Source organism: Peromyscus maniculatus, chromosome 7 (assembly GCF_049852395.1).
Source record: "Peromyscus maniculatus bairdii isolate BWxNUB_F1_BW_parent chromosome 7, HU_Pman_BW_mat_3.1, whole genome shotgun sequence".
Classification (NCBI taxonomy): Eukaryota; Metazoa; Chordata; class Mammalia; order Rodentia; family Cricetidae; genus Peromyscus; species Peromyscus maniculatus.
The window spans coordinates 57,762,956-57,789,174 of NC_134858.1; the positions used below are offsets into that span (position 1 = coordinate 57,762,956).

Here is a 26,219-nt window from a genome sequence, read left to right on the forward strand (position 1 = left end):
AAAAGTGAATTTTGTTTTGAGTCCTAGAGTTTCCCAGAAGACAGCAGAGCTCAAGCCACCTGGACTTTGTTCTACAGCGTTGTAGCTCCTGGCCTGGAAGGACCTTCTGAAATGTAGACAACTGCACACCTGAACTGCTGTATCAAATACTAGTGAGACGCACAACCTGAAGACCAATTACTTAAGAACCCATAGAGTAAAACAGAAACACCAAGCTCCGTTTTGGGCCAAGGGGATATGCTTATTTAGTACAGTATAGTGTGAACCCAGAGTCTGGCAATGCTAGGCAGGGGCACAGCACAGAGCCACACCCTAAGTGTTGTTTTTTTGCTTAAGAGGTTTTCTGCTCACCTGAGACAGCTTGTGAAATGGGAAACCATGATGCTGCAGGTCCAGGCTAAGGCAAGGGTTCCTCAGAGGTGTCCCCAGTTTTCTGCAGGTTCAACTCCTATAGAAATGAACATGGTTATTTTTTAGCGTCACTTGCCTGGAAAAGTTCTAGAGCCCAATCACAGAAAGAAACTGGGATTAAACAAACGTGAAAGGGCCGACAAGATGGCTCAGCTGGTAGAGACGCCTGCCACCAAACCTGCCAATCTGACCTGGATCCCACCCGGTAGAAGGAGAAAACTAATTCACACAAGTTGTCTTCTGATAGCACCATGTAAGCCTCAGCAAACACCACACACACACACACACACACACACACACACACACACACACACACAAAGTAAAACAAATAAATAAAATGTACTAATAAAATACACACAAAAATTAAAACAAATAAATGAAATGTACTAAAAAAAAAAAAAACATACACAATAGAAGCTACTAAAAGAAAAATGCCACTTCCCAGTCATGGTGACCAGGATTTCCCAGCTCGAAGGTGATACTGAAGGAACACAAGGGAACAGCCTTCCAGGACACTCAGTACAGTCCCTGACGGTGACAGCTAATCTTCATTGGCAAGTTGAGGGTCTCTGGAATCTTCTACAAGACACACCTCTGCCTGTATCTATGGAAGCATTTCCAGAGAGGTTTAGCTGAGCAAGAGCCATCCTGAATGTGGGCGGCACCCCCTAGGAGCTGGGAACCCCAGACTAAATGCAAAAGGAAACAGAGAAACCCAAATGAACGTCAGCACTCATCCTTCTCTGGGTTGGCCGTGAGCACCACGCAGCCAAGCATGCTGTGCCCTCACGGTCACGCCTTCCCTATCACCATGGACCATATCCTCTCAAACCATGACAACAGACTACTCTCCCCTGAAGTTGATTCTATATTTGGTCACAGAAACAAGACAAGTAACCAATGCGCCAACCCACAGAAGATGTTCAATAGATCACTTTCAGTACGATGCCCTCAGGCTCCCGGGTGATGAGGGGCTGGCATTCGGCAAACTGTTCTAAAAATCCAACGGCTTCTGACTGGCTATCTGACCCGAGAAAGCCATTTTGGCAAGTCAGAATTTTGATTTCCTGACCGTATAGTATCATATAGTAAAAGTACTGCCTAACAAAAGCTGGGAGTACTGACATCAGCAGAACACTCTAGATGGAAGAAGCCAGACACAAAAGAACACACATTATATGACTCCATTTACAGGTAGTATTCAGAATAGGAAAACGCAGAGATGGGAAGTAGATGAGGAGCTGCCAGGAGCTGGGGGAGGACAGGAGGAAGGAGGTAATGGGGAAGTGCACCATTTGTTCCTGGGGTGACAAAAATGTACGAAAATTAGTAGTGATTACACAACACTGTGAATAGACTAAAATCCATTACAGTATTGATGAACTATGAGTTATTTCTCAATAAAACTGCTTATAAATGCTGCCTAGGACTGAGGATACAGCTCGGAGCTAGAGTTCTAGTTCAGCATGGATAGGGCCCTGGGTTCAACTACTAGCACAGAAACAGAAACCCTGCGTGAAATATCACTGGTGGGGCCTGCAGACGTGGGTCATCTGGTAGAAAACTTGCCTAGCATGCACAAAGCCCTGGGTTCCACACCATCACCATGAAAAACAGGGCTAGCATGCCTAGAATCCTACCACAGGTGGTCACGCAGAATAAATGAGGAGGCACATGAAGCGTGTGTGGCCAGAGGCTGGCGCATCGGGACACTGACTAACGGGTAGCTCCAGTGAGACTTATGCCCAAAGAACAAAGTGGCACTTAGAGTATGTCACCACCTTAAAAGCAGGTAAAGAGAATGCCTCATCTACAAAGACCACTTTATTCTGGTGTCCTTACCAGACAGAATTTCTAAATACTGGCAAGTAAGCCAGAAGTCTGGAAGCAAAGTATAAATAGCATCAGAAAGGCCAGGACGGGAGGTTTGGATGGAATGTAATAAACCTCTGGAGAAGAGGATGGCCTACCCCTGCACCTCCCGCTGCTCATTTCAGGAAAGACGGATGGAGCAAGAATACAGGGGGAGAGGGGCAGACATGGACGGATGACACCCTCTCACAGAAAGACAGTTTTCAAAGGCCGTTTCTCTCCACATCCTTCCCAGGACTTCAGGGGTGGGGAGAAAAATAATTATAAGAATTTACACCAAAAAAAAAAGAAAGAAAGAAAAAAAGGGGGGGAAAGGACAATACAATGATGAAAATTGGACAAGCCTATTCGGGGGGGGGGGGGGGGATATCCAGATTTTAAGTTCCCACCACCCTTTCTGGAGCTGTTAAGAAAGGAAAGCCTCTTAGCTGTAATCACTCCTAATTGCCCATCAGCAGCCCATGAAATTACTCATGGTATTGAAGACCCTTCCAGTCTTGACTGCCCGCCAGAAGTTACAGTGTGATCTACCAGGAACAAGGCCAGCAAACCAGATCTGTTAAAGAGCCCTGGACATCCAGGCACAGTCTTCCGCCTGTTGGCTACAGGGCAGGTGTGCATCAAGACAAGGCACCGAACTTGGAAGGCAGGGCAAGTTTTGCCAAGCTTCTAATAACCCCTGGCTAATAAATACTCAACAAAAGATGTGCTTGGGTCCTCTCCATAGCACTAAGGCAGGAAATGGGGAACATATCAAGATTAGTGTATAAGGGCAAAGACCGAAAACCTTCCACCAATATATAATAGATAATAGATATGAGAGAGAGCATGCAGGAGAGTGAGGTGCTAATGAAGGACCCTAAGGAGGACTCCAGTGGCCTAGGGCCATTGAACTTGTACCTTTTTCACCATCCCCACTTTGGACACTGCTGGGGATTGAAACAAGACTCTCATAAATCTCAGACAAGCACTATACCAACTGAGCTGTCTCCCGAGTGCCCAGAAAACATAAAATTATCCACAGCCTTCCAACAGCCCCTGCTGATGCCCCATCCTGATCTCCCTCTGTGTGTATTACGCCTTTGGGTCTTTATCTACCCGAAGAAAGGCATCCACCTGCTTGCATGCCATTTAAAACATGGCTCCTTTCATTTGTGCCTTGCCCCTTTAAAGTTTACCTTTGGAGTATATTTTTATGTGGTCATAGAATACATTGACAGATAAAAATAAACAAGTAGCCGGCGGTGGTGGCGCACGCCTTTAATCCCAGCACTCGGGAGGCAGAGGCAGGCGGATCTCTGTGAGTTCGAGGCCAGCCTGGACTACCAAGTAAGTCCCAGGAAAGGCGTAAAGCTACACAGAAAAACCCTGTCTTGAAAAACCAAAATAAATAAATAAATAAAATAAACAAGTAGCCGAAAACACTGGAGTTGGATGCACAATTATGTTTTGACTGATGTAAAATAAAAAAAGAACTACACAATTAAAAAAGATGGAAGACACTAGTATATCTTTTGACTAACTTTTGTCAGGTGTTCTGGTTTGGATTTTGGGTTTTGAGACAGTCTTACTCTGATAATGCAGGCTGACCTTGAACTTCTGGTCCTCCTCCCGCCTCAGACTTCAAAGTTCTGGAATCTGCTGTGCCTAGCAGCTTCTCAGAGTTGACTGGTCATCCTTACATACGGGTTGAGAAGCTTCCTCTGGGAGACCTGCCTGCTCTCTCATTTCCTCGGGGTTCACATTGGCTTCCACTAGGTGTCGTCTATTCAACCAGCTCTGAGTCCCACCACCCACACGAACATCGTGAAACTAATTTTGTGGGTCTTAACCAGCATTTATTAAAAGGTGAAATGAATGAAGGTGAGGAGAAATAGCAGCATTTATCACACATAGGGAGGGTACGCCTCACTGGGGTTTACAGTCAAGCAAGTTCAAAGTCCTCTCAGAAAGGCCAGGCACAGTAAAGGATCAGAACTAAGATTGTGTGGAGTAAAAAACTGAGAAGCCCAGTAAAGCCTGTTCTCTAAGACCCTGTAAAGCAGCGCCAGGCCGATTTTGATGAGATGCCCAAGAAAGAACCATTGTTAGCTCTCGGGGGAGGGGAGCCTGGTAAAATGAGGTTCCTCGAAGATACTTTTGGCAACAGTGGGCTGAGCCATTGAGTAAACAAGGGCTCCATTGGGACTGAGCCTCCTCCTGAGGTTTGCTCATGATTTACAACTTTGACATTGGACACAATGGCTAACAATGCAGTTTCTGTAAGAGTGGACGCTCCCTAGGGCTTGGAGAGCTCACCTTCTCCCAGATCCAGTAAGACTCTGGGGAAGCTGAACAAGTCTTCTGATTTGTTTCGGTCACAGTCCCCACACCCCACACCCTGGGAGGCCACAGGGCTTGAGACCAAAAAAAAAAAAAAAAAAAAAAAAAAAAAAGCAGCATGGTAGATCCAATCCAGGGCAGAATATAATTCACGCAATCCTTAAAGATGCCGAAGTGCCCTGATCTATGACACAACCACACTGTCCCCTACTCTGAGTATTTTTTCTGCCCTTTGTCCTCATGGTATGAACAAAGCTCCTACCTGACTCATCTGGTTCTGAAGAGGTAGGTCTGCTCGGTCAGTCCCCCAAGTCAACACCAGAAGGGCCCGACTCCAGGTCCGCGTTCTCCCCGTCAGCCCTCCCTCCCACACACATGCCTGGAACTCATACAATGTAAAGCAACCACCCTGACAAACAAACTCACTAGTCCCTGGGTACAGGAAGTGACTCACAAGCAAAGCAGTGGGGTCAAGGCTTTTAAAAGGAACCTGGCTAGGTCCCAGTCACCCGCGCCCCCATCGTTAGGGAGGCTGAAGAAGGCTGGCAAACATCTTTTACTAGACACCTGAGAGGGTACCCAGTAAGTATGCTGTACAACCCTCAGCCAAACTGGGAAACCAACATCTGGATAAGGGACAAGGACCACGGAAGAGGACTGACAGTGGATGGAGGCTTCCAGAGTCAGGGCACTCCATGTGTTTGGAGTGGACGAACTTTGTCCTGTAGAAAGAACTAGAGAATGGCAGACAGCTGAGGACGAAGGGTCCAGAGGTCCTTGTGGCAAGCCAGGGAGTAGAAACCAAGGTCTAGGGCCAGCGAGGTGGCAGCTGGACAGGACAAAGGTGTCTCCACACCCCAACTGAGAAAATACTGAATGGGAGGAAGCTTTGGAGAAGGGACAAAGTGGCCACGAGTAATGGCCAAAACCAAGAGGCAGAGAACCAGCTTTGTGTCTTCAAGGAGCCCCTGCTCAAAGGGGATGAGTGTGTTATATCCTCAGCAGGCAGAGGACGAGATGTCCTTCTAGGCATGTCCAGTGCAACCTCCTGGCCACACAAGCCAAGCACAACTAAAAATACAGCCAAACACTCAGTTATAAACTTCTTTAAACCATTATGACGAGAATGTTTTATATATAACTAGACGCACAAAAGCAAGTGCAGGGTATTGTTTTGGTTTTGGTTTTTTTTTTGTTTTGCATATGTGCATGTGAAGGCCCAAGGTTGATCAGTGGAATCAGCCTTGCTCAGTTCCCCTCCTTACTCATTGGGGCAGGGTCTCTCAGTCAAACTCAGCGTTTTCCAGTATGACTAGTCTTGCTAGCCAGCTTGCTCTGGAGAGCCCATCTCTGCCTCCCTCGGCTGGAATTACAGGTAGGTGCCACGCCCACCTGTCATTTCAAATGGGTTCCTGTGGATCCAAACGGTCCTCCAGCTCATATGGGTAGTGTTTTAACAGCTAAGCCATCTCTCCAGCCCTTCACCTTATCTTTTGAGGCAAGGCCTCCCACTCAACTTTGGACCTGACCTGTTCAGCTACCTAGGCTGGCCAGCAAGCTCTGGGGATCCACCTGGGCCCATTTCTCCAGTGCTGAGGTTGCAGATCCCACACCTGGCTTTTTATAGGAGTGGTGAGGATCAGAACCCAAGTCTTCATCCTCCCAATCTCCCCAGTCAGAGCTTTCCATACCAGAAAGCGGGACTGGATCTTATTTCTCTTGAGGTGCTATTATGCGTGTTCAGTAAATGTCCACAGGGAGCCCCAGGAGCAGGCAGACCCGCCACCCAGGGCAGACGCAGACAGATGCTGCCTCTCTGGGGGGGTCTGACCTCTAGCGCCTTCTCTAGGCAGTCATGAATCCACACAGCCCTTTCAGGAAATCCTGCCCCAGGCCACAGAGCATACAGGGAAGCTGACCTTGGGGCCCCAACCTGGTCACACTTCCAGCTTCTTGCCCCCTGGATGGAGGACAGCCAGAGGAATGTTCCCCCAACCAACGTGTCCTTGGCTGATGGTCTTTCCTCCCCCCACGTCATAGGGCCCATCCCTTTTTCCTCTGTCCCTCAGCCACAGAAGTCATTTCTTCCCATGGAACCCCCATACTGCAGACTGGCTGGCTCACCCTGAGCAACGAGGAAACACAGAGTGTGAGTTAGGAAAAAATGTGGAGATCTATGCAAACTCCTTGGCTACTTGCAAGCAAACACATTACCACAGGCTTTGTCCTTCATTAAGGGTGAAAAAAAAAACCCTTGCAGCTCCATCCTCACCTGGAGAAAGTTGGTTAGCCAGCACAGAGAACATCATCTGCAGGGTCATTAACGCTTGTGTGGTTTTGTATTTGTTTTCGATCCTAAGATGAAAATCGTTTCCCAGGTAACTAGGGAAAATATTCAAGTGTCGAAATATCAGGCAGGCAGGATATTTCAAATACTCGAGCCATTTGCTCCGGCTTCTGAGAGTTGCTTTTTTCAACTTCAGAGGCATCAGACCAAAGGGGAGGGACTTTCTCCTCCAGCGGCAGCATCTGACCCACGAGAGTCCACCAGCCTAGCGACACTATTTTAGTCTCACATACAGAACTCCAATCTAGCAACAGTCACCTTGTGTCACTACGACTTTTTCCTTTCTTAACTTTCCACAGCCGGTGCCTGGCACAGCACTTGAGCACAGCAGGTACCCATTCGGGTGACATCACCAGGAGGGTCTTCTCTTCAGGATAGCTTGCCCAGCTGGGGATCTGAACAGCGACGCAACGGTGGTCTTTCTGTGGCAACTGCTAAGCGTTTTGGAGATTAACACAGTGGCCAGCATTCTTTGCCTGAATCCTAACACCCTGAACACCCAGGAAGACGTTCTGATGGGTCACGGGAAACCCTCCCTAGGATTCAGACACCTGGAGGTGGAATCCGGACTTTCCCCCAATATTTTCCCCATACACCTGCTCCCAGAATCTTCTTCCAGGAACAGCCTCCACTCCATGGGTTGTGGATATCAAAGGAAAAAGAGCAGACCTTTCCAGCTGGGCTCCGCATGGGACCTGCAGCTTTCCAAAGGGCTTCCCTGGGCCTTCTCCAGTGAGCAGTCTCATTTCCAACACCTGCGTGTGCTCTAGACACGCTGGCCAAAGGCAGGTGGCCATGGGACAAGGAGAGTGTCGGCCCAGACCACCTTTCCCTCCTGACTCAGGGCCTTGGTTTACAGTTTCTTCATTAGGATCTACGCCCCTCTGCCTACAGTGGTCCCTTGCCATTCTGTAGAACATCTGTGTCTACGCACACACATGCGCATTCTTTCCCATATTCATTTCCCCCCCCCTCTTACACACACACACACACACACACACACACACACACACACACACACACACCAGGGAAGGAGGGTTCACATATGTGTTAACAGTACAAGAACAAATTCCTAGAGCGCAGTGACACATTGATTCCATTCACAAATGGATCCTGGTGAAACTTCAGAGATGAGTGAGTGGGATATGGACCAACATGGTTTTTCTTTTGGGGGTGGGGGGAAACTATATATATATATATATATATATATATATATATATATATATATATATATATATATATATTTACACATGTTCCTGGGTTTCAATCCCTACTCCCATAAAAATGAAAAAAGAATCATGCACGTTTATTAAGAAAAGTAAAAAACCTACAGAGAAATGTAAATAGGAAAGCACTAATTACTTACTGTCTCATAATCTAATGTTAAACAGCTCCTGGCCCTGGACTCCACTGTACATTCCCCAAAGAGCCGTTGGTCCATGTTCCCTGATACACAACACCCAGGCTGCAGCTGGGCGCCAGCCACGGGAAGTGTAAGCTGTGCTCTGCCCAGCTCATTCCCAGCCAGCTCTGGCCTTGAGTCTAGGATCTCTCCCCAGTTCCCTGCATGCCTGCCCGCTCTAGAGCATGAGCCATAAATCAGCTGGGGCCACTTTCTGCCCTTGGTGCTTCCGAGTGTCAGGGGAACGAATTTGCCTTTTCCTGCTCTGCTCCTGAGGCCTGTGCCTCCAGGTTTGTGTTACGACGTTTTTTTTTTTTTTTTTTTTTTTAAGCAATAGAAATCTGGTCAATGATTTGTAGCAACCATCGCTGTACCCTGTATGCTGGAAGCTCTGAGTGGCCCTTCAGAGAGCTGCAGAAACCTAGCATATTGGCCTTATGCCCTTGCCACGATCCGTGACAGGCCAGCATCAGGCCGAGCTGAAATCAGGTGTGGTGATTAAAAGATTAAGTCGATACCGAGGAGATGTGCAGCGTATAAACTAAAAGCTTTGAGGGGAACTGAGCTCAAGAAAAACAATGAAAGGAAATTGAGCTTGGGAAGAAGAAAGCTGTTAGCAGACCCTTCGCTTGAACCCCATCAGCACTGCTGAGATTCCGTTCACATCCATCTCCCTGTACGGGCTCACGCTAGCCTTCAGGCCAAGCTGGAATACAAATGCCAGCAACGGCATGAGCGGTACAAACCCTGACCAGTGTTCTCTCGGCCTGACCTCTGCGACTGGGTGTCACACGCATCTCCCAGGAGCCCCACATCTCAGAACCTCCCACCAGCCTCTACTTTCCTCCTGTTGGTGGTGACTTCTGAGCCACGAGAGGTTGGTCACCAGCTGCACACCCAGCCCTGCATGTCAGTGGGGTGTGTGACCATGTCTCCAGAGAATGGAGCTCAGCGCTCACCCAGGCCTCAGTGAGCCCCACTCCCTGTGTCTTGGGCCCAATCTTTTGCCAGCTCACAGTCAGTCCTCTGCATTCTTTCTCCAGTGATCCCTCCTTCATGCCTCCCCTCGCCCAGCCTCATCCAACCGCCACCCACTCATCTGCAGCCAGTGTTTCTCTGACTCCCCTACCCTTCCCTCTCTCAAAATCCAAGTGGGGGCAGAAGCAATGACTCAGTGGGCAAAGTGCTTGCCACACAAATATGAAAATGAGAATTCAGACTCCCAGGCAATCCCCAAGAACGGTGGGCAGGCATGGCACCACCACCTGTAACTCCAGCATTTGTGGGGTGCAGGCAGGAATCCCCAGAGACAGCCTGCTATCTAGACTAGCGGAGTCTGTGTGCCCCAGGTACAACGAGAAACCCAGCTCAACAAATATAGTGGGACAACAGAGGAAGACACTCAACACCAACCCCTGGCCTCCACATGCACGCTCACAAGATCTCTCTCTCTCTCTCTCTCTCTCTCTCTCTCTCACACACACACACACACACACACACACACACACACACACACACACACACACACACACACGAGTATTGGCACCCAGGCACACGTGAATGTGAGCCCAATCACAGATGAGCAAACACACCTGTTACCACAATCTATGCACCTATCCCTCCAACCACACCACTTCTTCCTCATCACCCTGCCACAAAAATCCACATGCTGAGAAAACCAGCTCTTCCTCCTCCTCTATTCTTCAAAATTATTTTCAGAAATTTGATCATGAGCTTGTAATCTCAGCACTTAGGAGGCTGAGGTAAGAGGACAGCAAATTGGAGGCTAGCCTGGGCTACATAGCAAAGAGTGTCCCAAAAATGTAAACACTGACTGCAATGAGTGTTGGGGGATATTTTGACTACAGTGTGAAACTTGGAGACTGTGTTAATAAAATTAACCTTGGATGGGGAGGGCAGCGACTGGCTAACAGGAATACTGATAGAGAGATGCAGAGGAAGGATAGTGAGGGGCCTAGAGACTCAAGGGTTTCGTTTTGTTTGGGATGAGTGACGAGACCCTTCTCTCGCTGGGTCTCCACCCAAAGAGGGAGGTCAGCTGGTTGCTTCTCGGCTTCTCTGATTTAGCAGGTTTTCACTCCAACATCTGACTCCCGAGTCTTTACTGGTAAATAGAAGGACAGAGACTGAGTTAAAACCTACATTTGGCAGCTGTGGCCTAGCGGGTGCAGGCAGGACCTGAAATCCTGCCAGGCCGAGGTCTCAGCGTCAGGTCAGGTGGCAGACAGTGGTTAAAATCTCAGTAGATTCAGGTGCTGCCGCTAAGCTGTCAGAAAAACAACAGATGGATCTGGGTGCGAGACTTCAAGTTGAAGTTGTGTCTTATGCTACACTGGAAAACTTTGGGGAATGATTCTATCGGGACCTTTGAGTCCTGCCTTCTCTGTCCTTCCCTGGGACTTCATCACAGGCACAAATACTGGACTTTCTGCTACAGTCCTATGGACTGTATGTAGTCCTATGGACACTGTAGCCCAGGTCTGCTTCTCTCTATGGTCCAGCTTGGGTAACTTGTTGCATCCTCAACTTGCTGTTTCTGTTCTCTTGACTTCTCCTATTCAGTCCAGCCAGTGAGAGCTGATCTCAGTTAGGATGGCTTTCACTTCTCAAAATTCCATGCACGATTAAAAACTTAAACATGAGACTAGAAACTATTTTTAAAAATTGGAGAAATACTGCATAGCATTGGCATGAGGGATGATTTAAAAAAAAAAATCTGATCCCCAAAGCACAGGCAACAAAGCAAAAACATGAATAAGATCACATCAGACACAAAAGCATTTGCAAGCAAAGGAAAAAGGGACAGTGTGAAAAGGTAGCCTGCAAGCTAGGAGAGAATGTTTACAAACCATGTATCTCATAGGAGATTAATATCCAAAATATGAAAATAACTCAATAGCAACAACAAACAATAAAGAGTGAAAAAGTAGATTAGGGACCTTGTTAGCACCTCTCAAAAGAACACACACAAAAACATTCATAATCACTAGGAAACGGAACTTTAAAGCAGGGGTGAGCATCGATCTTATACATGTCAGGATGGCTCTGATCAGATTTGAGATGACTTGTTGGCGCGGGTGGCAGGGGGTGGGACTTTCAAATGACACTGGTGGGGGCGGGGTTAGAATAGCTGTCATGGAATCCTCTATGGAAATTTTTCAAAAAACTAGTCTGGTGCAGCAATCCCTCTTTTTCTATTTCTTCTCAAGTACTTCATCTGTTTAATGAAGAGATGCACGAACTCTCTCGGGTTCCTTGGAGTGTTCTTCCCAATAGCCACATTATAGAAATTAGTGTAAATGCCCATCAGCCAATGCTGGATAAAGAAAACACTAAGTGGAATACTACTCAGCCTTTAAAAAAGGAAACCTCATCATCTGGGACAACATGGCTAGAACTTGAGAATATTATGCTAAGTGAAATAAGCCAGACACAGGAAGGCACATCCATGTTTTCCCTTACATGTGGCATCTCAAACAAGTCAACTCACGGAAGCAGAATGCAGATGGTGCTGAAAGGCAACAGAGTGGACACAAAAGAGCGAGCCGGCGAAGGGTGCTGAGAGGTCCTCATTGTTTACGCTACTGCATAGTTTGGTGTGTATTGTTAACAACAGCATAGTATAGATGTCATAACTGCTGAGGACATTTCAGATGTCCTCTTTACAAAAAAAAAATGACAGGTATCTGAGATGAAGGACATTTTGTTTAAGCACTCCACTTTGTACCCCAGAACTAGACATTAGGACAACTTGTTGACTCACAATAATTTTAATATTTAAAAATAAAATTTCCAAGGCTTAGTGGTAGAATACTTACTTGCCATGTGCAAGGCCCTGGATTACATCCCAGCATTACATAGATAGAGACAGAGATATATACTGATATATAGATAACTGGCAGATAGAAAGACAGATAATATATGATAGACAGACAGACAGATAGATGGTAGGTATGATTGGTGTATAGATGATCGATTGATTTATAGATGGATGAGTAATGGATCAATAGATAGATGACAGATAGATGGTTGAGAGATTGATCGACGATGGATAACTGAGAAAATTTCCAATTGTTGAGCCCTTTCCATCTATTTCTTGATTAAGATCTTTTCTCGTTTCTTTCGAGCTTATTGGTAGTTACTTATTGAGGCACTTTCACGATGGGGGCTTCTAAAGCTTCACTGGGTGTCTCTCACATCTTAGTCAGCTTCGTGCGGGCCTCCATCCATTGTCCTTTTCCATTCAGCAGATCTTCCTGGCTCTCGTGACTGAGTCTGTGCTAACCCTGCACATCGTCGGCATTGTGTTATGAACAAAGATCTTATTTACGGCTTCCATTTATCTGTCTTCTTTTGACATGCTGGAGTTGGAGAGAGGCTTTTCCCTCATCATGCTCAGCTGGGGACAAAAAAGTCCCCATTTGCTCTCCACTGAGGAAAGGGGAGTCATCAGTCCTAGGGCAGGACGGTGGCGGTTCCCGCTCTCCAGCATGTCTCCACTGGCATTCCCTTGCTGGGAGGGCAAAGGAGAAACATGAAGCATGGCATGCTCCCCAGTTCGTCATGTGGCTGCCACTGAGTCCACAGGTGGGGGCAGACCAGAGGGAATTTGTGTCTCTGTCTCTGTGGATGGTAGTACGAGTCTGTATGACTATTCTCAGGGGAGGGAAGGAACATCTTACTGCTGCTGGGTAAGGGCGAAGGCCTGTCTCAGTTAAGCAATGTCCCTTACAAACAATCCAATCAATCGCTGTTCATTTAGGAATGAAGAATTGGGTGGACAGTGGTGACACACACCTTTAATCCCAAAACTAGGAAGGAGAGGCAGATGGATCTGTGAGTTCAAGGCCAGCCTGTCTACAGAGTGAATTCCAGGATAGCCACAGCTACACAGAGAAACCCTGTCTCGGGAGGTGAGGAGCAGGGGAGATAAAGAATTAGTGACATAGCAATGAGCAATTACTACTGGAGGACAAATGGCGAGCCAGTGGCCATGACGCCAAGACCACTTGTCTATACACCGAAGAGCTCTCTGCCCAAGGAGAACACCAGCCCCCTGCCCAGCGAAACAAGGAAAAGAAACCTCACTGGCCGAAGGACAACAGCTGCCTCCCTTCACATCCTGCCAGCCCCCAGGCCAGAAAGCACACATGGCTACGTGCCAACACCCCCTAAACAACACAAACACACGCTTGCCCAAGTCGAGTTTCCATCCAACACATACAGCAAAAGCAAGTTCGGGAGCCAAGAACCACAGCCTCACCGTCACCTTCGGGGCTGGTGGTCTCCCATCTGGAGAGAATCCTGCTTTCCTGCCCATTGGAATCTCTGAAAGCAAGATACACCCAGGAGCTGGGGAGATAGGAGAAGCAGCCCACAGGCTAGGCAGCCCCTCCCAGCTGGAGAGCTGGGTCTGCGGCCAGCTGGAGCCTTGGTCCATGGAGCTGGGGCCTCTCCTCTGGCCCCAACCAGCCGTCTACACAGAGCTACATTTTGTCCAATAAGGGTGAGCTGGTGACCCGGGCGGGGAACTCAGCTTTCCAACAGCCTTTGTTTTTGTTTCCATTTTAAAAGGTTAGTGACTTTATTACATGTGGAAAGAACCAGAGAAACAAGCTCAAAGAGGCTCAGCATGTTTTTGGAGCTGACCAAAAACACAGGACTTTTGAGTCTCGTTGGGAGGAAAGGGAACACGTTTATCCTGCATTCACCGTGTGCCAAACGCAAGCCTGGGAGTGCCTTCTGTGCCCTCCCCTGGTGGATTCAGCCAGAATCAAGTCCAAATTCCTTACCACAGACCATCAGGAGGTCAGGAGTCAGAGCTACTGGACTCCAGGATCAAATACAATGAGAGACCAATGTATAAAGAAGCTCCCTTTCAATCAGCAACCAAGACACCATATGACACATTCATCCATCGATATTCTTGGGATGGCTGGCTCATGGGCATCCCCACTACCACCAGCAATATCCATGGCCACTCAAGTCTCTCATATGAAATGCATGGTATTTGTATATAACCTATGTATATCCTTCCATATGCTTTAAATTACTCCTGGGGGTATATACATTATCTCACACAGTGTAAATGCTATGTGAGTGGCGACCTTATACAAATGGCATGGTATATGCATATGACCTATGCACATCCTCCTGTCTGTGCATCTTGAACTATTTCTGGATTGCTCACAATGCCTCATGTACTGTACATGTTGTGTAAACGGACACTGCCTGTACTATACATCTCTAGTAAACAAAGACAAGAATGAAGGTCTGAACATGTTCAATACTGACAGAAAACTTTAAAAATATTTTTAATCTGAGCCAGACAGTGGTGGCACACACCTTTGATCCCAGCCCTCGGGAGGCAGAGGAGGGGGAATCTATGCAAGTTTGAGGCCAGCCGGGTCTACAGAGTGAGTTCCACGGCGGCCAGGGCTACACAGAAATCCTGTCTTGAAAACCAATAATAAAAATAAACTATATAGATATATTCAATCTGCAGTTGGTTGCTTCTTGAGAGGGTGTAGTATATTACTGAAGTCATTGGATGCTAAGAATTTTGAAAGCCTCTAATTTTTTACTCACCACAAAAACATACTCAAAGTATGATAAATTATATTATGACAACTACTTAAGTTGATACCCCCAAGCTCATAAATAACCAAATTTTTTGGCTAAAACTTATGAACTAGATGCTCAAGGACACTGGAACGTCTATGATTTCTGTGGACTCTCTGGGACACTGCCGTGGTTTAATGCGAGATGTCCCTATACATTTGTATATTTGAACTTGGTCCCCATTTGGTGCTGTTTGGGAAGGCTGTGGGACTGTTAAGGGGCAGAGCCTTTCTAGAGGAAGTAGGCTACTGGGGGGTGGTCGGAATAGTCAGGCTCCACTTCCTGTTCTCTTTCTGCTTCCTGACTGTGGATGCAGTGTGACCGGCCAGCTTCCTGCGTCTGCTGCCACTCCTTCCTCACTTATTGTCACATCATCCTGGCCAAACTGGCATCGTCCTCTTGAACTAGAAGTCAGATGGCCCAGTCCTCTATTCAAATGCTCCTTGTCAAGAGTTTGTCACAGCAATAATACAAGTTACTCACACGGATATGTTCACAGTCATTCTTCCTGGCATTGAAAAAGTCTTTGCTGGGCGGTGGTGGCACACGCCTTTAATCCCAGCACTTGGGAGGCAGAGGCAGGCGGATCTCTGTGAGTTCGAGGCCAGCCTGGTCTCCAAAGCGAGTTCCAGGAAAGGCGCAAAGCTACACAGAGAAACCCTGTCTCAAAAAACCAAAAAAAAAAAAGAAAGAAAAGAAAAAGTCTTCAATAGTGTGGTAACCTAGACAGGAGTCAGTAAACTTTATTGAACAACAAACATAATGTGCATGTGTGTGTGCGCGCACATGTACGCATGCATGCATGAGAGAGACAGAGAGAGAATGCGGTAGGACACGTAGACACGTGATGTAGATGCTGGGATGATGAAATTGCCATCACATTATCCATAAAGCATTTTAAAGGAGATTTTATTTTTATGTATATGTACACAGGTCCCCAAAGAGGTAAGCAGTTACAGGCAGTTTGAACCACCCCATGTGGATGCTGGGAACTGAACACCAATCGTCCGCAAGAGCAGCAAGGTCTCAGAACCACTGAGCCCCTGAAGTGTTATTGGACTGCATCAACGACCCTGTCTGTGGCTTCACACATGCTCAAAAGGCAGCACTAATAGCTGAACTAGGGACTCATGTCCTGCAAAGCCTAGCTGCCAACTCTGATGCTTGTAAGGAACACGCTGCTGGTCCCTGCCTGACACCATCAGCCAGACAGTGGTTCTAGCCAGGCTGAGAACACAGCAAGAAGGAGAAGGGTGACCACAGAAGCAACCTCAGCCTCTGACAGAGCAAAGGAACCATCAGGGCATGCTACGAGGAGGCCATGTTAAGAGATACCACGGACTAGAAGCAACGTCACAGCCAACATCACTGTGTGCGGAGGCTGTGCTGTGTCACGCGCATGCACACACTGCATTCATTCTGGGGTGGGGTGGGAAGACTCACTCATGAGGGTCTCAATTCCAAGAGGTTATCAAGGCTATGGTGTTCTCATAACGTATGAATGGCTTCCAGTTCCTTTCACCCCACCTCTCCCCCTCAGTCTCCTCCTACTGGGTCTTACCTCCCATCCCGTCTCTCTAAAGTCCCAGCACTGAGTCCAGTGCCTTTCATCTGGGTCTGCGGGGCTGTTCACTATGGTTATTATAATGACTTCCCTCTCACCTGCCCCTGCCCAAGGCTGTAGGAACCACCATGCTCTTAGGCAGAAACACCATCTCACAGTCAGGTTTTTTCGTGCTTATTAAGGAACATAGTAGGCCCTCCGTGTCAGCTTTAATTTGAACGTGCCTCTCTTAATGTTTTTTTCTTTGAAAAGATTTGTTCTTATTTCTAATTACATGTATGGGTAGCAACAGGCATCTGAGTGCGGGTGCCTGGGGAAGGCAAGGTTGTAGGACCCCCAGGAAGAACTGGAGTTCCAGGCAGTTGGGAGTCACCGTGTGGGTGCCAGGACAACTGGGGTCCTCTGCAAAATCAGCACATGTTCTCAAGCCCTGAGGCCTTTCTCCAGCCCCACATGCTAAGTCTTTGTCCCCAGTGGGTAATGCTATTGGGAGGGGGCAGAACCCTTAAGAGGTGGGCACTAGTGGAAGAAGAAGGGTCACATGGGACTTAACTTTGTAGGCATATTGGGATCTGACCCCCTCTCTTTGCTTCTTGGCCACCATGAGGTGAAAACCTTCCTCTACCATATGTTCCTGCCATGTGTGCTGTGGTGGTGCCACAGACAAGAAACAATAGGATCAAGCAACCATAGGCCTCTGAAGCTCTGAGCCCAAACGAACCATTATTCCTGATAGTTGATAACCTTGGTTATTTTGTTACAGTAACGGAAAGCTAATACAGGCTCATGAGCAAGCACTAGGCTGTCCCCACTGCTTTTTCTAGCTGTACAGAGATTATTGGGCCATTGTACAAGAGAGCAAACCGATTCTCAACTGATGCTGTCCAAAGCCATGCAAGCAGCAGGGTGTGGAATCCACACACTCTGCAATGCATGGTATTGCTCCCTGGGAGAGAGTCAGGAGCATGAATGAATCGATGCACAGCATTGTCCATATGGACTCAGTCACATGTGTGAGCATAATCTAGGAAGTTGCCAGCACCTTCCTTCAAGGACCCTCTGTGAACACTGACATCATTTCCTTCCCTGGATTTCAGAAAGTCCCCACCCCACAATGCGTCTCCCTGCCTGCTAAGTGAGGGGTGTTGAGTTCCTCTAACCTGAGCCCTGAGGAAGAAACAACCAGCAAGAAGGAAGGACTGGGCAGCCGATGAGCCCTCTTCTGCTTCTGGTGCTCACACAGGCCTCCAGGAGCTTGCTCTCTGTGGGGTTCCTGTGTACCCTGGGTCAGTATGACCACCAGGCGACCATGTGGCCTGGATCTGATTTCCAAGGCAGAACATGAGATGAGAAATAGATAAAGAAAAGCAAATTGCATGCCTTTCCTGGTGTGCTGATTTTAGAGATTAGGAAGAAATAAAAAAAAAACCTAGCTCCTAACACAGGGTAGGGAGGGGCTATGGAGATCATCACTATACTTAAGAAATGGGAATCCAAAAGTTTAAAAGGGGTACTGGAAAGGTCGCTTAGCAGTTAAAAGTACTCACTGATCTTTCAAAGGACCTGAGTTCAGTTCTCAAAACACACATCAGGTAGTTCACAACATTCTGCAGCTCCAGGGGTTCTGACACCGTCTTCTGGCCTCTATTGGTGCCCACATACACATGTATATACACACACGCAAACATACACAGAAATAAAAAGTAAAGAACTCTGCTTTATAATTGTTTGAAAATGGGAAATATTTACACAGACTCATGTTAGCCAAAAAGACAAATGTGCATCAGCTAAGTTATAGCATGAGTTTGTCTGGGGCTGGGAGATGATGGCTCAGTCAATAAGGGGCTTGCTGAACACGCATGAGGAGCTGAGCTCACATCCCCAGCACATGCATGAAAAGCCAGAATGATGGTCCACCTCAGCCATGCCAGCGGTGGAGATGTGGATGCTGAGGGTACCTGGGAACTGCCAGCCAGCACAGCTGAATCAGTCACCTGCCAGGCTGAGTGAGAGACCCTGTGTTCTGTTTTTATCAACAAGGGTCATTCAGGAAGAAGAAATTTCAGTTGAGACAACACCTCTATGTCTATAGGGCATTTTATTGATTAGTGTTTGATGTGTGAGGGCCCAGCCCACTGTAATCAGTGCCAACCCTGGGCAGATAGTCCTGGGAGGTGTAAGAAATCAAGCTGAATGATCCAGTAAGTGGTATTCCTCCATGGCTTCGGCTTCAGTTCCTGCCTCCAGGTTCCTGCCTTGAGTTCCTGCCCTGACTTTCTTCAATGATGGAATGTGATCCATCAGGATGTGCAAGCCAAATAAACCCTTTCCTCCCCAAAATGCTTTTGGTCATGGTGTTAATCACAGCAACAGGAAACAAACACAAGGCACTCTACCTCAAAAAAATAAGGTGGGAGGGTACTTGAAGAAGACTCCTACCATTATACTCTGGCCTACACACACACACACACACACACATACACACACACACACACCCCATACATACATACCAAAAACATATAAGCATATACAAAGGCAAGAGCAGATCATCAGAGGAAGCTGGCTTACTGTGCATATATGAGAGATGGAGTCTTGTTTTGGGGTTTGTTTGTCTGTTTGTTTCATTCACTAACTGCTGTTTGTTCCCAGAGTACCCATTTGGAGCCAGATGCCAGCCACTCTGCTGTACACCTGCTTTGTGAACCTCCACTGTCTGAGCTATGGAACAGGATGATGTCTGGCTGGCCCTCAAGGACCTGTTCACACAGGAAAAGCCAGCACCTGATGTGGGGCTCTGTGCACAGCAGCTCCCTCTCTCTCAAATGGCAAGGGAGCCTCTGCACTTATAGCAGAGTCAAGGCCTGGGCCTGACTATGGCATCCTAAGTGAAACAGGGATGGACCAGAGTCTGCTCCGGACTCTCCTTGGAGCCAAAAGCTGCACCAATACACACTAGTAACAAGACTTCAGACCTTACCCTACAGGCGTGGGGATGTAGCTCAGTAGTAAAACACTTGCCTGGCATGCCTGATCAGGCCCTAGGTTCAATCCCCAGTACCACCAAACAAGAAAGAAACAAAACAGTAAGAACAAAAAATGTGCATCATGGCTCTACCTGGCCCTCACCCGATAACTAGCCACAAGTTCTTCGTGGCTCCCAGGAGACCTCACATCCACGGAGGGCATTGGCCCTCCTACCAAACATTAGGTAAGTGTAACTTATCAGGGCCTATCTAGGATGAGGTGATGGGAGCTCAGGGAAGCTAGAACGGGGGAGATGCTCAGGTCTGCATCCTAGCCAGACGATCTCCACAACTCCTGATTTTGCAATCTTTTCTACTCGCATCCACTTGGCCTGGGGTTCCTGGGTCACACAGCAAAGCTAGCAAGGAGCAGAACTGACCTAGGCCACCACAGAAGTCCAGGCTGACAGCACTGTCCAGCTCACCAACATTCTGTGCATGGAGGCAGAGGGCAAGGGGCTGGAGGTCTAATCAAAAGGGCAGCAGGAGGCCATGGGACCAGCAACCGAGGGTGGAACCAGAATTTAAAGCATGCAGGGTCAGGGGTCAAACAAGCCCGATCAATCAAAGAGTTAAGTCACTTCATAGAAGTGAGTCTCAGAGCCCCGGAGGAGGAGGAGGAGCAGCTTCTGTCCTGAGGAAGGGTGGTCTGGGACTCACAGGGATAGGTGAGAATAAAAAGAGAGCTCAGACTGAAGAGGCCTGGGCATGAGTCTGGGCCTGCTGGAAGCATTTTACAATGTCACAAATCTTCCCTAGGCCATAAGCTGCATTATTATGATACCCATTTTACAGGTGGGAGAATGGTAACACAGCGGTTAAAGACCTTGTTTGAAGCCTACAGTGTGTTGAGACCTAGGCTGGGACTCAGGGAGCTGGTTCTATTCTCCACACACATGCTGCTGCCATTGGTGTGGACAGGACTCCGTTGTGGAGGGATGGTAGCTAGCCCAGGGGCAAATGCCTTCTCTGTTTATCTTCCTGGAAATGACAGACTGTCGGAGGAACTGTGTCAGGAGAAAAAAAAAAAAAGCATATTCAAAAGCTGCAAATTTGCCACTTGCTGATATCATCAGCAGCTTTCCAAGGAGGCAAGTAAGTAGTCTCCCAGCAGTTGATGCGGCCCCGGGCAGCGGAAATCAATCATCTCTCTCATGATCTCACCTCAAAGAAAACGATCACAAAGTCAAGGCCCACAAGCATCCCCACAGTAGTCAGACACGTGGCTGCATCCCTGCCATAAATCAAAGGGGATGCCCAGCTTTTCATCAGATGCCTGAAGATAATTCCCCTGCCATTTCCCCCTGCTCGATCGGACTCAGAGGGCCACAGCTAAAGGGTTAACATCTCATTTCCTCTTGTCTTTCAAGCCTTAATCCCCATCCTGAGCTGGGTGCATTCCAAGCCCACCTGGAGCAGGTCAAGACCAGCTCCCAGCCCATGACTGGTCCTTCATTTCCCCTGGCAGGAGATTAGATGAGGCACCCATTAATCACTCATTACCTCTGTCTTCCCTGCTGGTCAGGCCTCGGGCAGCCTGCCAAGGGGCCTGGGAGGGTGCTTGTGAGCTGTCCAGTGCCACCCTCCCGGGGACAAGACACAGAGGCACAAGCCTGGCTCCCGACCCTGTGGACCACACCCAAGCAGACGGAGAACACTGCCTATCTTCACCTAAGCTATCCTTCAGGATCCCAGACCACAAGCATCTACTGCTTAGCTGAAAGATTAGGGAACGAAAGAGAAATAAACTAAGAATGACCACACTTTCCCCAAGACGACAATCACTGGGGAGAAAAGCCACTGCCCACCTGGTATTCGTGCCCTTCAGAGGACCCAGAGGGAAGCTGGACAGGAAGTGGAGAGAAGACAGGATGCTGGATGGATGATTACCATAGTACAACTGTGTGTGCAATGGCTGGGCTGGAGCACGGGGCAGTAAGAGTCCTTCAGACAGAGCCAGCACCTACAGGAAAGTTTCTTCTGGAAGACGGTTAATGAGCACCCGCTTCTCTCCAGCACTGATCAGTCAGGGTAGACAGGAGAAATGAGAAGTGACACTGAGCACCTACTATGTGCCAAGGCTCTGCCTAACGGGCTTCAAAGCCACGCTAGTCTCTAGGCCTCGCTAGCCCACTGTTCTGTGTGAAGATGGGGGTGGGAGGAGGGCAGATATAAAGAACTGTTAAGTGAGAATCTGCCATGGGTCAGCCGCCACTCCAGATCGGCTGTGGCTAGCCTGGCCTGGCCAGCTCTATCTGGAAGAGTCCAGCCTATATTGTGCCCCCACCAGCTTGGGGTTTTCAAACCAAGGTATTCTGATCTTTCTTCTTAATGCTTGTTCAGATCGTGGGTCGCAAGGGCTGGGTTTCAATGCTTTCAGGGAAAGCAAGAAGGATATGCTGTGCTTTCAAAAACTTGTTTCAAAGGCCCCTTTAGCAACAACAAAATGTGGGGGTCGGGGGGCTCTCCTGAACTCACAACTCCAAGGTCCTCTGCCATAGATAGATGGATGGATGGATGGATGGATGGATGGATGGATGGATGGATGGATGGATAGATAGATAGATAGATAGATAGATAGATAGATAGATAGATAGATAGATAGATAGATAGATAATGTAAAAGTCAGGCATAGTGATACATGTTTATAATACTAGTTCTGGGACAGGCAAACACAGGCATGTTCCTGAGACTCAGACTGACATCCTATGGCCTGTGTAGTACACATGCACACTTGCAAGCACATGCACACACACACACACACACAGCTAAGCCAGGACAGCTAAGCCAGGTATGGTAGCAAACACCCATAATCTCAGTGTTCCAGTACCTGAGACAGAGGATGATCAGCTCAAGGCCAGTTGAGCTACATGTTGAGGCCTTGTCTGAAAGGGGTGGGGAGGGGGAAGGAGATGGAGAGGGAGAAAGGGAAGGAGGGAGAGAGGTAGAAACAGGGAGAGGGGGAAGAGAGAGAGACAGGGAAGAGCAACAAGCCATTTGTGATAGACTCTGCATCTGTCACTACAGTTTCATTCCTGGTCCAAAAGACAACCCGGGGCTGAGGTCTCCAAAACTCTGTGTGCCTAGGAAGGAATCAGTTTCTCCCTCTTCTGTACACGTGCACATGGCTATCCATATTCACTCATCCATCCCCCTCTGTTGTGTTCCTTTACTTCCGTCCTTCCTCCCTGGGTGGTCATTTATCAGCAGCTCTCCTCTCAGCCCCCGGAGGGAGGGCAGTGATACCGTCTTGCTCTGTATAAACCCCCAGCACACAGTAATAATCCCTGGCACACAACGAAAGTTCAGAAGTATTTTCTGGAGAAAAATTAAATGGAAGTGAATACTGGGGAGCCATTGTGATTTCTTGCAAGGAGATGTGGTGAAGTCAGAATTTCAGGAATATTAATCTGTCAGCATGAAAGGAGATGGATTACAATGAGGAGAGCCACCCATGGCTGGTAGTCAGGAGGGGAAATTGGTACTGTAATTTGGACATGGTTTAAGGTAGGGGCAGGCAAATAATTTGAGATATCATGAAAGAATGTAGAAAGGGCTTTGTGATAAATGAGCTATGCATGTAGGAAATGGGATGAGGGTGCTGGGGGGGGGGGCACCTGAACACGGATACCAACAGGGATAAAAGTGATGCCCAGGAGAACAGTGTGGAGGGTAGAGAAGGAAAGGGCCGAGCCCAGGCTCTGTGGGTAACAGACATGATTGCTAGATAAACAAAAACTTCAAGTCCTGACCTTCCTCCTGAACTGTATTCTGTTTTCCTTCCTTCCCACCTGGCTATGAGACTTCGCCCATGGCACAGAGGGTGAGACCAATGGTGCCCTGCTGTGGCTGGGCATGGAGACCACAGGAGCCCAGTCACCGCCACAGTGAGGCCAATGCAATCACTTGTGTTAGTAGTGGTTCCTCATACTCTCGTCACCCAAACTCATTCTGCAGGCTGGGCCTTTGGGAATTCCCTGCTCCAGCCCTGCAGAGGTTTATGGGAAAGCCCCAGGACCCTCATCTGCTTCCTCACATTAATTTCCAGGTTATGACTGCGTTTTTTCAAAGGAATTCAACTATGGTGCCAACAAAAATCTATAGGAATTGAGTAGGGCTACATTTAAATCACATTTTTGTTTAAATGTTTGCTCCTTTGTACACAGAGACCCAGTTAAGATTCTCTCAGGTCCAGTAACCATGCCCCTTCCATCTCTACCAGGTCAGAGACACCCATGATGTCAAAGATAACAGAGTGGCTCTAAAAGGTGTCAGATCTTGGCTGATGTCTGGGTGTCTCAGATGCAAAGGACGTTGGATATGATAATTCTTTGGCGTTCTGAGCTACCTGTTTCCCTTACTCCAAATTCTAATAGGCTTCAGTTCCCCAGATCCAAGGCTTCCATTCACCTACTGCCTGCAAAAGGGCGGGGGAGACACTGGTGAGGGATGCACTTTTAACGGCACAGAGAGCTGGGGGGACTACTTAAAACCTCACTAGACCCCATAATTCCGCATGCTAAGTGATTGCCCCGAAAGCCTCTCCCCAAGCTATTTCTAAGAAAAATGAAACTTCCTTTACAGATCTCCCCCACTTCAAGGTGAGCAAGTCGGTCAAAAGCTAATTCTTCAGTCCTATGAGAGAGCCACAGTTCTGTGAGCCGCACCTGGTGTATCCCAGGCTGACAGAAACAGCAGATCCACCGGGGCTAGCAATGACATGGGGTTGCAATGACTAACCTGACCTGGGGCTCTGAGGCTTTCTAGAAACCAGAGTGATGGAGGCCCCGTGCTGGGGCTCTGAGGGCGCTGACACACATGCCACCAGCCATCCCAGGCTAAGCAGAGGGAAGCAAGGCTGGGCTGGGGGTACAAGGGCAGCATGTGCGACTCAGGAGTTTCCCTCTGAGCTGAGCGTATCTCACAGGGCCAGTTCGCTGCTTCCCCCACCCCTAGGTGGCCTGGCCCTAGAGTTAAGGGTCAGGGATGAAGACTAAAGGCAGAGCAGGCCTCCAGGAAACCCAGGAAACGGGAAGAGAAAGGGAAAGAGGAGGGGAAGGGAGAAGCGAAAAGGAAAGGGAAGAGGAAGAGTAAAGGGGAAGTGGAAGATGAAAGGAAGAGAAAAAGAAATGGAAAGAGAAGGGGAGGAAAAGAGAAGGGGAAATGGAAGAGGAAGAAGAAGGGAAAGTGGGAAAGGAAGGGGAAGAGGAAGGAAAGAGAAAGGAAGAAACAGGTACAACGTCCCGAGCTGCCGCGGGCCCCCCGACATACCCACGCGCGCCAGACTGCGTGGCCGCCCCGGGCTCCGGAGCGCGGCGGGCCGGGCTGCGCGATCTGCTCACCTGGGCTGGTCCCGGAGCGTCCGCCTCCTCAGCCCCGCGTGCTTCCTGAGCGCCGCCGCATGGACGGCCGCCCGCCCCGCACGGGCTCCCGCTGCGCCCCGGTGTGTCGGGTGCGCGGGCGGCAAGCGAGTGCCCAGCGCGCACGGCTCAGGCGCGGAGTCTGCGGGTGGAGAGCGCGGTCCGCGCGCCCTGCCCTCCCGCGCGGCCTCCCGCTGTCACCTCCAGGCGCCCCTGCCGCCCCCTGGCGGCCGCCTAGGGGAGAGCCGGCCCTGGCCCACCCCGCCTCCCCGGAGATGAGGGACCCTCTAAAGCCGGGATCCTGCCTGACCCCTGGGAACCTTGAGAAGAGACATCCACCAGGAGAGGCAGGGGAGGGGAAGACGGTCTGGACCAGAGGCTAGAGGACTGGAGGCTGGACAGTGGTAACCATGGAACTTAGAGGGGACCCGGGCTGGCTAGGGTCGTCCATGGGAGAGCAAAGGCGAAGGCAGAGAGGACCAAAGCCTGAAAGTCAGAGCTTGTCTTCATAGTAGCCAGCGGTTTGTGGGAGCTTTAAGGGCATCCTTGAGTATCGAAGAATAGCCATTCTGGCTGCAACCACGGGTTTGAGGCTGGTTTTCAGTGAAGTTTTCCTTTCTGGCGTCCAGGGTGAGAGGCCATCCCTAAGAGAAAGACTCCCTGAGAATCAGAACAACTCAGCACTTAGCCTTTGATCTAAGGTCCTCAGGCTGGGCACCAAGCGCCTTTGCCTGCTAAGCCATCTCCCATTGCCAGTTTCTTGAGTCCAAACACAATGCTAAAATGTTTCAGTTCAACCCAAGTAGTCTAGAGCTGGGAGAAGGAAGTAAGAGTGAGAAAAATGTCCCTCCTTTCCTAAAGAGGACAGGACGACCTTAAACAATTGAAGATGCATCCGGGCACAGGACTCTTTCTCTTGATGTCAATCAGCCTGTTTGTTTATGGCTGCCTCAAAAGCCTGCCTGCAGGGGGTGTTTGGAAAGGGCAGGTGTCTGTGCTGAGGTGGGTGGCGGCAGGATGCAGGCGCCCTACCTTAGAGCCAGGCCACATCAGGGGTGGGTGTGGTGTGCTTTGTAGGAGCAGGGGGGAGGGGAGGGAAGAGCGACAGCAAAGATACCCCATCAAGAAAAAAAATAACAAAGGGAGCTGGGAAACATAAGAGATGAGGCCAAAGAGGGAGAACAATTTCGAGTGCCTGGCACCTGGGTACAGCTGGGGCTGACTGAGTCCAACTGGTTCAAACAAACACATTTTGATGAGAGGCACCTGGTGTCTG

General features: G+C 48.7%; 1 protein-coding gene across 2 annotated transcripts in view; it reads right to left on the bottom strand.

Moving 5' to 3' along the window:
- The window catches only part of Thsd4 (thrombospondin type 1 domain containing 4), a 579,159-nt gene extending 554,051 nt beyond the window's left edge, over nt 1-25,108 (bottom strand). The window contains exons 1-2 of one of the 2 annotated variants that reach the window (XM_016003663.3): nt 24,926-25,108; nt 352-448 (exon numbers count right to left, since the gene is read on the bottom strand). In XM_016003663.3, coding sequence (XP_015859149.1) covers nt 352-380 — 29 coding nt within the window. In that variant the 5' untranslated portion in view covers nt 381-448; nt 24,926-25,108. Of the gene's footprint in view, nt 1-351; nt 449-24,854 lie in introns of both variants that reach the window. The other variant, XM_076575392.1, reaches the window with a different exon arrangement.
- Between the last annotated feature and the right edge of the window lie 1,111 nt (nt 25,109-26,219).